General features: G+C 32.3%; 1 protein-coding gene across 2 annotated transcripts in view; it reads left to right on the top strand.

Moving 5' to 3' along the window:
• The window catches only part of SEMA3D (semaphorin 3D), a 227,111-nt gene that overhangs the window by 176,916 nt on the left and 35,109 nt on the right, over positions 1 to 15,086 (top strand). For both annotated transcript variants that reach the window (XM_052000439.1, XM_052000438.1), the window contains one exon: positions 3,820 to 3,964. In XM_052000439.1, the coding sequence (XP_051856399.1) occupies positions 3,820 to 3,964 (145 nt within the window). The remainder of the gene's footprint in view (positions 1 to 3,819; positions 3,965 to 15,086) is intronic.

Below are 15,086 nucleotides of genomic sequence, written 5' to 3'. Positions count from 1 at the left end.
CCCCCTTCCGCGTTTCTTCCCCTCCCTCCCTTCCACATTTTTTTCCTTCCTTCCTTCCTTCCTTCCTTCCTTCCCTCCCTCCCTCCCTCCCTTTCTTCTTTCCCTTCCTCTTTTCCTCATTCCATCCCAGCCTCCCTTGGCCAGACTTGCCCAAAAAGAAAAAAAGCTACTAACTATGTGAATCTGGAATTAGAAAAACTCAAATCTTCCTGACTCCAGTCTAGCATTTCTTATACTCTGCTACATAGTTTCCTATATTTCTAATTACATGTATATGTCAAAATCATACAAAATATTTGGGAAAATATAATTTATATAACTTCATTTAACCCTCTTATTACCAATTTTGATTGAGCAATAAAACAAGGAAATATGTTAATATATAAAGGTGTTTGCTAGTGGCATGGTGTCCATATCAATATAGACGGTATGAAGCTAATGATATTTTTTATGATAGTTTTTTATGAATGATATTTTGCTGATCACATCCATTTCTAGAATGTTCAAGAACTTTCTAAATTCAATTTGTCATCACTCAAAAGAGTTTGATATAATAATTCACACAGGAAGAATTTGATTTATAAGAAATACCTACTGTTGGAATCTTTACAAACTGCTAACTCATTAGAGTTGATAGATTATTGATCTGATCTTACAAGGATATGTTTTGCTCCAGAACCTGAAACAAGGTACTAAGTAGAACTAATTGATACAATTCTTGTGTTCACACCTTTTCTCATTGGAGTTCACACATTTGGGAGATTTCAGGGTTTAGTATGAGATATCCAAATTCACACCTCCCTTGAAGCTCTTAGGGCCAGAGAGCACTATGGGAGAAAACCCATAATCCCACTCTCTGATATATAAGAAGAAAGCAGTGGCCCAGTTAGGGGAGTTCAGCTGAATTACATTGGAGAGGAACATGCTAGGACAGACACAGAGCACTCTGGGAAATTGAGAGCCAGAAGCCCTCTCTCTGAGCAAGACAGATTCATTCCATTTTCCACTTGGCTGGCTGGAGGCTGAAGAAAGCAGAGGCAGAAGCAAAGGACAATCTGCAAAGAGCTCTTAGAATCAAGCAGAGAGATAGGCCTCTAAGCTAACCGGGCTATTTTGGAGGAAGCAACAAAAGATCAGAACTTTTATCAGCTGGCTGTACTGGGGTGATTATTACTTTTAACTGAAACTAAGGTTGCCTCCAGAAAACCTCCCTAAGAAACCTGCTCCCAGAGAGAACCATTATATTATTTTAAAGAAGAAAAACAACACAACCTACTATCCAATAATGTCATTTTGTTGGATAGATTGGAAAGCAAAAGAATAAAAAAGTTAAAACCAAAAATCTAGTCAAAAATATACAGCATATTAATGTTTGATGAATACACAGATTTTTTGATGCAGAAAAGTATCATTATTTTACAAATATACTTAAGAAATATTTTTGGGCAAATATTTTAGCAAACTAATATAGAACCATATTTCAATGAAATTCAGTCATGAGCTTAAATAAAACATAAAAGCTTTTTTTTTTCAAATGAAAGAAAATAGAATAATACCATTTTGATCTTATATACATAGAGAAGAAGAATCCCCAATCTTTTTAAAATCAAACATCCAGGAATTATTAGGACAAGATGAATGTACTGCTTATTAAAATGAAAAAAATTATGTAAAATGCATACACATGTAATTAAGTTAACTAATAGGTTTGGTGAATATGGTTAATTTGACTGATAAAACTTGATTTCTAGACTAAATTTAAAAAAATTTAGTATCCAAAAAGGTAAATTCCTTTAATTAATGGACAAATGGTCAAATAATATAAATAATTTTCAAAAGAAGAAATACAAAATGTAAATAGTCTAAAATTCGTTACCTTATAAGTAATCAAATATGAAAATTAAAGCAATTTTGAGTTATCACATTATTAAAAATAATTAGAACATCAAAACTTTTAGTGATGTGGAGAAAAATAGTTTTTATTTAATGCTTATGAATTTGAAAAATTACATAGTCTTTCTAGTTAGTAATTGGGATGTAAATTATAAAATAAGGTTATTCACTTAATGGGATTATTTTTGAGATTGTTACAAAAATGACAGCAAAAGGGGTTATTTATTCTAAAGTTTTTGTAGCACCACTATTATTCAAAAAAAAAAAAACTGGAAGAAATCTGAATGTGTGATAGCAAAAGAAAAAAATCAGATTAAATGCATATTGGTGGCAATTATGTCAATGTGTTAGATTAATCAATCAATCAGCATTTATTAAGGAGCATCTACTATGTGCCAAGTATATATTGTGCTAAGTGCTGGTGATACAAACAACAACAACAACAAACAGCAAAAGTCTTCCCTGACCTTATAATTTAAGGTTTTGTTGTATAATTAATAAATAAATATATACAAAGCAAGCTAGCTATGTACAATACAAGTAAAAATAAATAAAAGAGAGAAGGTATTAGAGTTGAGAAAACAATATAAATAAAGATGCAAACACATTTAAGTAATAAACCAAGTAAGCCAAGACACACACAAACATACACACACACACACACACACACAGAGGCAGAGACAGAGAGACAAAGACAGACAGAAAACGAGAGAGACATAGAGAGACCAGGAGGATGAGGGAAGTACCAGAAGTGAGTACACACCAAGTATAAACAAAAAAATGAAAGAATAAGTGAGATGGAAACTCAAAGGAAGTAACTAACAAATGTTCTTTTTTCTTTGATTGAAATTTTCTTATTAGGATGCATAAGTTGCAAATTGAATCTAATTGGCAAATACTGATATTTAAGATTCCATTTACATTAAATCACCAAAAATATTTCACTACATGGATTGATGATAAACGAAACCATCACTTTGAACACTAGTTTCCTGTTAATGTCTATAATGATAACTAAGAAATATGAGACCAAAGATCAAATGCCTGCTCTGATGAACTATCTTAGCCACTGTTATTTTCCCCTTCCACCTCACTATTCACAGAATATCCTTTGAAGCCATTGTGAGATCTACACATAAAGTAGAATATTTGTGCCAAGAAAAATTAGCCCCAAGACATTTTTTTCCTAAGAAATTTCTATCAGCTCAGGGTCTGGAGTTACAAAACAATTTCTTTTTGGCAAGCTTAATTTTATTTTTAAAAAATGTACTTCTGAAGGTCTAGATAATATTGAATTGCATAGTTCTTGCATCCACTCAGAAGAATTTTTAATATGTACTAATAACAAAAGATGACATTGTCAATTTATGAGTATGTACCTTTATTCCTTCAGTGTAATTTTTTTTTTCCTGCTCTCTGGTTAGCGTCATTTTGCCTTGTTACCCATTAATGTCATCTCATGGATATTAACAGTGGAACTATTAGTGTTATAGTCTAATTAACTCATTTGTGTCATGGCAAAATTATATTTCCCTCAACTCATAAAGAATGATAATTCCCTTTTAGTTACAGGAGCTACCAGAAGTTTCCAATTAAAAGACAATATGGTAAAAACAAAGGAAAAAATGACCTATTATGAAGACTTGTTGCAAATTAATTGAGTGAGAAAAGTATTATATCTTTATTATATTTGTAATATATTGCAGATTATAGTATGAGAGATGTTACATTATCCCTTGTGTAATATGAATATTTTACCTTTGTAATTGATATAAACTTTAGTTTGATATATGCATTATATTTATATATATGTATATATATATGCTTAAAAGCATGATGTTAGAAAATAGTAATTCACTTTAATTATCTTTTTGCATTTTAAAGATTAAAACATACATTTATAAAGGAAATTTCTCTTTATTTCAGCTCCATTTTCAAGGGTTCAGCTATTTGTGTTTATAGCATGGCTGACATTAGAGCAGTTTTCAATGGCCCATATGCTCATAAAGAAAGTGCAGATCATCGATGGGTCCAATATGATGGAAGAATTCCTTACCCAAGACCTGGAACAGTATGTATACAATTTTATACAACCTATTACTTTTTTCCCTCTTTCATTTTTTCTCTTTTCCTAGGGTTTTTAATTTATTCTTTAATCATGGTAAAATAAGTATCTAGCACAGCAGCATGGTTTCAAAATAAATAATGTTTGATGAGTTTGATTATCTTTTCAATCCTTTGTTTTAGCTCAAGATTCTCCCTGTATATTATCTGTTCTACAAAACAATAAATTACCATTGCAAGGAATAAACTTCTCTTTAATTCCAGGAGCTTTAGTGTTCTACAAGCTCAATATGGGTTAGCACTGTGGTATAAGCAGCACTGAACAAAAATGTTAGTATGATTTTAAGCTATTAATAGAAATATTTTGTTCAGTAAAGTGATGGCAGTCTCTGCATTCTTTCTCAAAGAGGCATTTTTTGGAAGGTCATCGATAATCTAGAATTCATCCAAAAAGCTTACTATGCCTAAAAAAATGAGACTATTATTGCTATTCAGTTGTTTAGTTTTGGGGTTTTCTTGGCAAAAATATTAACGTGGTTTGCCATTTCCTTCTCCAGCTCATTTTATAGTTGAAGAATCTGAGGCAAACAAGGTTAAGTGATTTGCTCAAGGTCACACAGATGATGTGTCAGACGCCAGATTTGAACTCAGGAATATGAGTCTTTCCTGACTTCAGGCCCTGCACTCTATCCACTGTGCCACTAACCTACTAGCTGGGGCAATGAAGTTACTCAAATTCATTCCATTCATATAAGGCTCATTTGAAGGAACTAGGATTATTTAAAAGATATAAGAGAAGACTAGGAGAGGGAGAGACATAATGTCTATCTAAAAATATTTGAAGATTTGTTAACTGAAAAAAGGATAAGACATTTGTGTACTCCTTGGTCCATGAAAAAACAGAACTTGAAATTATGGCTAAAGGAAGATTTTATTCTCATTATAATAAAAGTGTAACAAATATCCAAAAGTGGAATGAGGCATTTTATATATATATTTATTTATTTTTCAAAACTCAATGTTCAGAATCCTACAGTAGAGACTGGATCATTACTCTTTAAGTGAGTTTTCAAGAAGATTCACACTTCACATAGAGAGCTTGACCAATGATATCTAAGACCTTATATAATTTTTAAAAAATATGTCATTCTGTAAAAATAAAATGCTTATTTATAAATTTGCTAATAAATTTTTTAATGTCTCTTTTTTTTTTTTGTAAATTTTCTCTACCATTTGCTGTTTTCCTTTTCTGTCATGTTAGTCAATCTGATAGGTGTCTCAGAGTTGTTTTATTTTGCATTTTTCTTTTTTGTGTGACTATCGATAGCTTTGATTTCTTCTTAAAATTTCTTGTTCATATCCTTTGACCATTTATTAATTGGGGAATGACTTATTTTTATACACTTAGTTCAATTCCTATATATTTGAGAAATGAGGGTTTTAGCAAAGAAACTTGTTGCAAAAAATTCTTTCCAGTTTCAGTTTTTTCATTTTAAACAAATATTATGAATCTGTTAATAAAATTTGGCCAACATGTATATACATATATACATATATATAATATGCATTATAATATACATATAATATATAACCTATACATATACATATAATTATATATATATAAAATGAACCTACTATGTGAGAAAAGTTAAATATTCCCTCTTCTCAAAGGAGTTTGCATTATGTCAGGGGTCTTTATATATAAGATATGACTATATGCATATAAATATATTTATATAGGTATATATAAAGCATATGCAAAATAGATACAAGGTGATTTGAGAAAGGTATTACTTCCAAATGGAGAACCAGGAAAGTTTTACTAAAGAATGCTTGAGATGAATCTTGGCTGAGAAGAAAGACTCTAAATGTGTTTCACAAATGGTGGAAAAAGCAAATAGATGGAAATTAAGTGCCATGTATGAGGAAGAGTAACAAGCCATATTGACTAAATCATACAGTCTATGAAAAGAAATAATATATAAAAAGTTAGAAAATATAGATGGTTACCCGGTTATAAAGAGATTTAAATGACAAAAAGGGAGTTATTTGCTATGAGAGGTAATGGATAATCATTAGAATTTATTGAGCAGGGGAATGACCAAACTCTCTGGCCCATAGTAAGCTCTTAATAAATCCTATATTGATTAACTTGTGAACTGATATAAGGAATATAATTTTAAGAGCTATTGGGAAGATAGAATAGGGCCATATTTGAGAAATGGAAAATAATTAAAGAATTGTTGAAATAAGAAATGATGGCATGAATTAGGGCCAATGATTGTGAGATTGAAAAGAAAGTAGTTAGAAAAAAATTTGTGGAGATAATAATAATAATATTGGACAACTAACTAGATTCTTGGTTTTAGGAAGAATGCAGTAAAAGACGGCACCATAACTGGAAATATGGGTGATGGAAAGAATGGTGTTATCTTTTAAAATAATAGAAAAATGCACAATGCATCTTCACCTTTGGCATCTTGTTAACCAGACTTCATTTCCATTCTGTTTTTGAACAGATCAGTTATTTAAGGAACTTCTATTAAGATCTGTTTCCATTTTGTCCTTTATAAATTCACAATGTAAAATCTTAGTCTAGTTTATTACTACACAGTAGGTAAAAACTTTACATTATACTCTTAAAGAATATTTTATAATTTAAGAATTTTTTCAATAATGATGATGCTCAGATTTTCCTTTTGTAGATAAAATTTTAAAACATTGGTACCCTGAATATTGAAATGATCCTTTTTTTTAATGTTCTCTTTTTAAAAAATCATAAATAAGGTTTTGTTCGTTAAAAACGAAAGGCAAAATTTATCTTAGAATCATGAATTGCGGGAAGAGAGAAAAGCAACCCACTTGTGCTAACAAGGTAAAAACTTAATTCATACTTCTAGTTTTTTTAGATTTAGCACAGATAACTTCAATATCAATACTGTATGTGGAAAAAAAAATGTATCCTAGAAGGACATTCCTCTCAAATATCTAGATATTTTGGGAGAGATTGTTTGAGGTTTGGATTTTCTGGTTAATTACCTCAAAAGCAGTTTAAATACAGTAGCTCCATCCTATAAGTTGCCCTGAAAATGAAATTAATGATGAAAACGACTAGGTCCTGATGGAGAGATCACATTACATTCCAATTACAACTACCATGTGTGTTGGGAGAAACTGTATGCTAGAGATCCTGTCAACGCTGATCGTTATCACCTCTTTTCCTGCCTATGACTTAAAGTTGTGAATGGTTTGTAAGGCTCAAAGACAAACTAATGCTTTCCATAATTCTCCTTGTTAGTCTGTAGTCACTTCTTTGAAACTTATACAAGTGATCTTGAAAAATGACTTTATTAAATGTAAAAAAAAAAGTTCTTCCTCCCCCCCAAAAAAAACCCATTATTTGTATTCAACATATAACACCTAATTCTGACTATTGAGTGGCCCAAACATTATAAAAATACCAAACCAGTAAAGGCAATTGTCCCTATGATTTGATGCAAGAAAAAGAAAAAAGAAATCAGGTTTGAGCAGTAAATCCCTTAGAAAGTTTTGAAGACAGTAAGAATGAGTCTGGGTAACAACAGGAACATTCACATGCCCATTGTCCTTAGCATAGATCATTTTAGAAAGTTCTGTTACTTTCCTTATAGTCTGACATCTGAAAAACTGTAGATATCAATTTCCTTTGGGGGGAACAAATCCTTTAGAGATCATTTGTAATGAAAATGTCAACATGAGGGGAGATTTCACAGAATTAGGATTTATCTTTTTTTCTTGATAGTTAAGAAGACAAACTATCTTTTCCTTCTAGGATTTTATACTACCAAGTAGTCTTTGTATTAAAGGTTTGCTTTATTTTTATTCGTTTGTTTTTTACTTCGTCTCTTTGGTCAGTTCTCTGGGAATGGATACATGAATAAAAAACAATCTCAATAATATACCCCCTACTTACAAGGAGTTTAAATTATAAAATGGCTGTGTGCAATATATGTAGGTCCTGAAAAGAGATTTTTGATCTATTAAATCACAAAGATCATTCACGTATCATGCATTTTAGTATTGATTTGCTTCCTTTTGGAAAATAGCAACAGCAAACAAGAAAGTAATATTTCCAAGGTTCTATATATGGTAAACAGCTTGTTATGTATGATCAAAGACAGTGATTTCAAATAGAAACTGGGATCTCTAATTCATATATAAGGATTAATAACCTAACCTAGCTTTTTAAAATATCATATTATTTATGTTTTATTGTATTTTCCTAAGTTTTTTTTCAATTGCCCTTCAATCTGCTATGGGCTATGCTTGAATACGATGAAGGTATGTATCTGACACCTCTGATATAAGGTATTGGAATATATTGACATTGAATGTGAAATCAATCATTATTCATTTTCTAAGTGCATAGTGTATACCAGGCATTGTCCAAAAGTCAGAGAATAGAAAGTGAATAAGAGAAGAAAGTGTTCAAGGTCAATTGTAAGGATAAGGAAAGACTTGAGATTTATCAATTAAGAGATCATTGGTACTATTGGAAAAAGCAGAATGAGATTAAAAGTCTAATTGCATGAAAACAGAAGTGGAGAAAAAATAAACAGCTTTCCCAAGGAGCTTTCCTGAGAAAAGGAGAGATATAGAATGATAACTGGAGGCATGGTATTTTCTGATGAAGAGTTTTATTTATTTGTTTATATATTTGTGTGTTTATTTTAGGATAGATTAGACACATGTATTTTTGAAAACAGTATGGGAGAAATTAAATAGAGAAAAAGGCTGAAAATTTGAGATGGATGATTAAGAAATCAATTTGTTGGAGAAAGATTATAATAAGGGATCAAGTATAAATGTACAAGGGTTTGTCTTGGCCCAGAGAATATCACTTCTTTGTCAGAGAATATGAGAAATAACAATAAAGTGGGAAAGAATGGATGGAATTCTGAAGGGAAATAAACAGACAACTGAAAGAGAAGAGGAATTGTGAGGTACATGAAGTTGAGGAAAGGACAGAAAGTTTAGAATATGTTCTACAGAGAATGAGAAAAGTGTATTTGAATAATTGCAATTATAATATGTTTTCTAAAATTCTAACTTGGAAATGATCCCCTGCCACACAGAAGTGTATTTTTATGGAGGAACAGAGGGATATATGATAGATATAAAGAAATGTGTGTATGAAAAAAAAGTCAACAATTCCACTTGATATGTGGGTATGCAGTAGATAAGTTTTTATATACAAGCATTTCTGGAACTATTAAAACAAAAAACAGGCAATGAGATCCTTTCAAAACATTCCGAGATCATTGATGGGAACTCTGCCATTCTCTCTATTAGTGATAACATTTATGTTATGTCATAAAAGATCAGAAATGGAAAGGATATTCATCAAGAAAATGAAAGAAGTTTGTAGAACAAACTCTCTAAAAGAGTCTGATATGCAAAGTCACACAACTAGTTAGAGGCAGAACTAGAACAAAAGATGAATTGTTTTTTATCTTTAATTCAGTTTTTACTACATAGTTCCTAACAGTATGGTAATAGTCATATTTAATTGGTTTAAGTTTTTGTTCTTGCTCTGTATTGTTAAGTATTTATTTGGCAGGTAGGTGGTATAGAAGACAGAACTAAATTCAGATTCACAAAGGCAGTTTCAAATCTTGCCTCAGCCACTTATTAGTTACCTCTTTTACTATGGGGAAAATAGCAGCAGCAGCAGCAACAACAACAAATAAGAATTTAGAAGACAAGTACTCAAGGATGAATCTCTCCCATCTTAATTGGGCTGCTGATTGGATATTAAACTTACAGTCCATTCCAGAGCCCATTTTCTAACTCCATCATAACTATCAAAACTAATATATATTGATATCTTTGGAATTTAACATATTTAACTACTAGTTCCCAAGTTCAATAAACAGTTTATATTAGCAGTGACTCCCAAAGGGTGTTCCCAAGCTTCTTTATACTCTAATAACCATTTGCTAAAATTCCTCGATTAGAAAAATAAATAGCTATTTTATTGTCACCTTCCTTTTTCTTTTTGTTTGAAATCATTTTCCAGCTACATTTTCTCACATTCCTGTATTTTGAATTGCTGTATTAATGGATTTTAGTTCTGCCTATGCTATGAGTCTCCTCCTCCTCCCCCTTGTCTGAACTTTTACGTTCGGTTATGATTTATAATCAATATTCCTCTTGTTTAAAGTGCTATAATGCCTACCAGTGGCAAATATTCTAGAGATCAGATTGGGCAAGTAAGCACAGAACTAGACATCTCATTATTTACTGATTGTTATTCAAACTTCACTTCAGGAAATGAATTTTGACTGAGAAAATTCACCAGAGTAATACATTAATATGCAAATGATCAATTACTGCAATTTAAGAAATTTATTAGTAAATTAATTTGAATAACCTCTTGGAACCATCTTTCCCTAGAAGTATAATTACTATTTATCTGTGCTTCCTTGTTAAACTTAGTGCTGAATTCACAGCTGTTCCTATTATCACTGCAGTTAAATAAATACTGCATTGTTGAGGATGCGCCGACCACTTTGGTTTTCAACTTATGATAAAAGGCTGTACTTCCTATGACACACTGTGTCAGACCTAAACTCTTAGTATTACCATGACATCATTCCATTACAATGTTATCTGTCTTCCAGAAAGCATTTCTGAGGATGCGTTTGCTTGCCATTTTGAAAATGATCACTCTGCCATCTAGTGTTCAAATTCCTACTTTTCTCCTTGAATGTCTGAATGTTCAGAGTTACTTTTTTCAACCTCATAGAGACTTCTTTCGCTATTTCCTGCCCCAGTGGGTGTTCCATGGAGTTCATTAGTGCTAATAGGAACCCTAAGAAAAAAAGAAATAAGGAAAAAGCAAATAGACAGTTGTGTATTTCAAGCGTAAACAAAGCCCAGGTAAAAAATAACAGCTACCGGAAAACTCAGAAGCCAAGTCATGTTTGCAAAGGAGAAAAGACTTATGCTGAGGTTTCATTTATTTTTTAAAGTTTCTTTGAAGCTTCTCCCCTATCCCTTTGTTGACAGAAATTTAGCCAAGACCCATATTTACTCAATATTTTGAACTCTGTCAACTTTAGGGATTTCAGTTTTATGTTTGGAGAACTGTGTAAGTATCTTGTAGAGCTGGTAGTCCCCTAGAGGAAAGGATTGACTCTGTTTCTCCTATTTTTTGGATGGTTGGGGTTTCAACTCCAAGATTGTAAGATGAATCTGAAAAAACGTTTTATTGGCCTCTAGGGACTCTGGAGGCCCACCAAGAAAGGAAAAAAAATCTTATTTTGACCATGATTAGATTTGAATACTTTCAGTTTTACAAGCTTTAGCAAATGGAATAAAGCCTCTCCAGGATCCTGTGCTTGGCTGAGTACTTATAAGAGAACTAAAGACCCTTTTTCACTTTTCTGCAGAGATCTAAACATGAGGTACAATCTGATGTTCCCAGGGATAATCCTGGGAAGGGACATGAGTCAAAGAATATCCTAAGATTAAGCTCAGTCTATTTAAAAACAAAACACTGGGTTAGAGCAATAGGTCAAACCTTATTTCAATTTATTTCTCTTCCCAAGTTCTGTATTTCTCCCCAACTGAACTACTTCTTATTTCCAAACTTGACATTCTTTCCCTTAGCTCCTGTTTATGTGCTGGCTATTCCCCATGACTTAATGCATTACATCCTTACTTCCACTTCTTGGAATACTTAGCTAATCATAATCATAATAAAAGTTTTGCCATTTGTTGTTATAATAGTGACCCTTATTATTATTATCATTATTATAGCAACAAGAAAGGCATGTATTCATGGCTTTAAGTTTTGTAATGTGCTTTTCATGTTATCTTATTTGATTTTCTTCAAGGTTACACTTTAGATCCATCTTCTACCTGAAGATATCCCATCTATATGAAACATTTCCTGATGCCCCTAGTTATTAGTCCTATTGCTTCCTCAGATGATCAGATCTGTTTTCTGTCTATTCTACAGTGGGTTTTTTGGGGAAAACAATTGTTGTTCACTTTTGGTCTTTTATTCTTAAACAACTAGACAAGTTAACCCTGTAAAAAAGCATACACAGTACAGGGATAAGTATAGGGAATAGATCTCTGATTTTCCTTAGTATAAGAAACTTTCTGGTGAGGAAATTCATTCTCCCAAAGCAGATCAGCAATGTCTCTGTGATTTAGAATCTTAAAAAGCTGCCTAGAGCATGAGGAATTTAAGTAATTTGCCCACCATCACATAACCTCTGTGTGTTAGAGGAGGATTGTGAACCTAGTGCTATTGATTTTGATGCTAACACTAATCATTATGCTTTTCCTAGACACATAACATATCTGTTGACTATAAAAAAAGGTAAGATTTGAAAGGCATTATGGCAGTTGGAAGCAGCTAGATATTTCAGTGGACAGAGTACTGGGCTTAGAGTCAGAAGTTCAGATCTGGCCTTATACACTTACTGGTTGTATGATCCAGTTCCTATTTGCCTCAGTTCCTCATCCATAAAATGGAACAGGAAATTGGAGAAGAAAATGGTAAATTCTCTGCCAAGAAAACCCTATGGACAAAAGTCCAAGGGGACCCTCAGAGTGAAACAGAAGAAAATAATTGAACAATAACAATGGGATAGTTGACTGGTATAGTGAACTATTCAGGTCTCCTACTAACTAGATATGGTAATGTAAATCCTGTCAACTTTCCTGTGTCTCCGTTTCCTTATATATAAAGAGAGAGAGAACAAACTAAATGATTTCCAAGGTCTCTTGCAGCTCTAACTTTTTGTGACTTTAGAATACAGTTATTATGAATAGATGAGAAAAACATTTATTTTATTTTTTAATTAAGATTTATTTTCTCTTCTTTCCATCTTCCATCATTTGAGAAAAAAAAGAAAGAAAAAGACATGCATAGTTAAGCAAAATAAATTCATTTTGTGGGTTTTCTTTGAAAGGAAATATTAGTCTTCTTGGGGTGAAGTGTCTACAATCTCTGCTTCTATGGAGGCTAAGTCTTCTGAGTAACAGTATAGATAAAACATATTATGTGTCAGCTCTGTTTGGTACCAATATAAGCAGCCCTCAGGAATAAGGACAAAGTGGTGAAGAACAGAATAAATATAGCCTGTGAAGATCTGTAATGGTATCAGAGAGAAGGGCTGCTATATTTCCAGCATGGTTGGGAAAGAGAAATAGGGATATCTCCCTATAAAATTATTCATCTTCCAAATTCTTTTTTAAAAAGCCTATCCTCAGCATTTCAAAACTATATCACAAATGGCCCTATATCTTCTCCTCTTCAGAACTAAACATCTCAAAAATGTTTACTACATTTCATGTCTTAACTTCCTCATCACACATTGTCATTTCAACCTTACAAGATGAAATAATGAAAGGAGAAAATCCCCTGGAGTCAGAGAACCCGTGTTTAAATCACATCTCTTATGTTTCTTATTGTTTGATATTAAGCTTAACCTCCCTAGACGTGTCCTTCCTCATCTATAAAATAAGACTTGAAATATGTGGCCAATGAGATTTCTTTTATTTACATTTCTGCAAATGGTCTCCCAAACATCTTAATTGCCCAATTGATAAAGCTTTTTCTCAGTTCCCATCTTTCTAGATTATTTGAGCATTACCATATTCCAATTGATGTTTGGTGATACCACATTTTTTTTAGTCATCCCTATAAACTTTTTAGTGGAGTTTTCTCCAGGAATATTCTGGAGCCATCTCAAAATGATTTTATGAGAGAAGCTAATTATTGAGCTTTCAGTGTGAATATTTATACCTAGGTAATAGGCTCCAAATTAGATCTTATTTTTTTGTTGTTGATTTCTATGCTTAAGAAAGTGATGGAGAAAATATTGGTAATACAAATTAGACATAAAAGTGTGTTCTGTGAATATTCTTTGAGTTAACTGTTAAACATTTACCAGAATGCCTCTGTTTTCTCTAAGATGAATTGGTAGAAACCACAAGTTGTTAGAAAGCTAAAGGCCGAAAGGTACTGTGTGATATATTTTAGGTAAGCAATGAAAGCCAAAGAGAAAAATGCATACAAAGGGAAGTTTACTATGACTTTAATACCAGGAACAGGTTGTTTTAATAGGCTTTTTTTCTTGCGCATGTCATCTTCAACATTTCTATTCAATCCTACCATTTCATTAATTACTTCTATATAGATAATCCACCACTACCTTTAGTCTTGCCTCACACTCTAACCCAGAATTTCCATTTGAGATAGAATATCTATATCAGGTTGCCCAAACAGTACCTTAGACTTAGATTGTCACAAACTAATTTCATAATAGCTTTTCTCTTCTTCCTTCCAAATTTGCTTATTAACTAGTGGGACCACCATTCATCCGTGTTTGAAGATTTTGCGTTACTTTTCTCTGTCTCCTTTTCCTTTCTATTCGTTTTCCTAGTTCTATGACTGCTAGATCTGAAGTCTCTCACATGTGATCCCATCTACGCCATTCCCTCACACACACCATTCTAGTATAAACCCCAATTTTCATCTCTTTGGATGTATTATATGCGATGAACATAGGTCTTCCTGCTATTGCTTTCTTCTTCCTGCCCAACCTTGACACTAAAGAATAAACTTGTTAATGTATAGATCCAGTCTTGCCATTCCTCTATGCAAAACAGATAAAAGACTTATCAATTACACAATAGTAAAATTTAAACTCATTAGCTTAGTATCTGATATTATTTTGCTGATTTATTGCTACAGTGCTAAATTTGTAATAAAATGGTCTGCATTTGAATCATGGATCAACTACATATAGCTGGGGCTTAAGACCCACCTCTGACATCTAATGACTATGGGACTTTGTACAAGGGCCATTACCTTTCACTGGCCCACTCAAACAGTCTCAAATTGCAGACCAAACTAGTCAAGAAAGACTCTTCACTATGAATTTCCTACACCAATAAAATGGGTGTGCCTCAAGGAAAAAAATAATTTTGCTTAATCATTGCTATCAGAAATCATTGTTCTTTATTGATAATACACACACACACACACACACACACACACACACACACACACACACATATATATATATATTCTATTCCTCCCTTTACTGTTATGTTTTTTTTTTTCC

This window comes from Antechinus flavipes, chromosome 5 (genome assembly GCF_016432865.1).
Source record: "Antechinus flavipes isolate AdamAnt ecotype Samford, QLD, Australia chromosome 5, AdamAnt_v2, whole genome shotgun sequence".
NCBI classification, from domain to species: domain Eukaryota; kingdom Metazoa; phylum Chordata; class Mammalia; order Dasyuromorphia; family Dasyuridae; genus Antechinus; species Antechinus flavipes.
The sequence above is the reverse complement of the archived record's forward strand: the minus strand, read 5'-3'. Positions and strand labels throughout refer to the sequence as shown.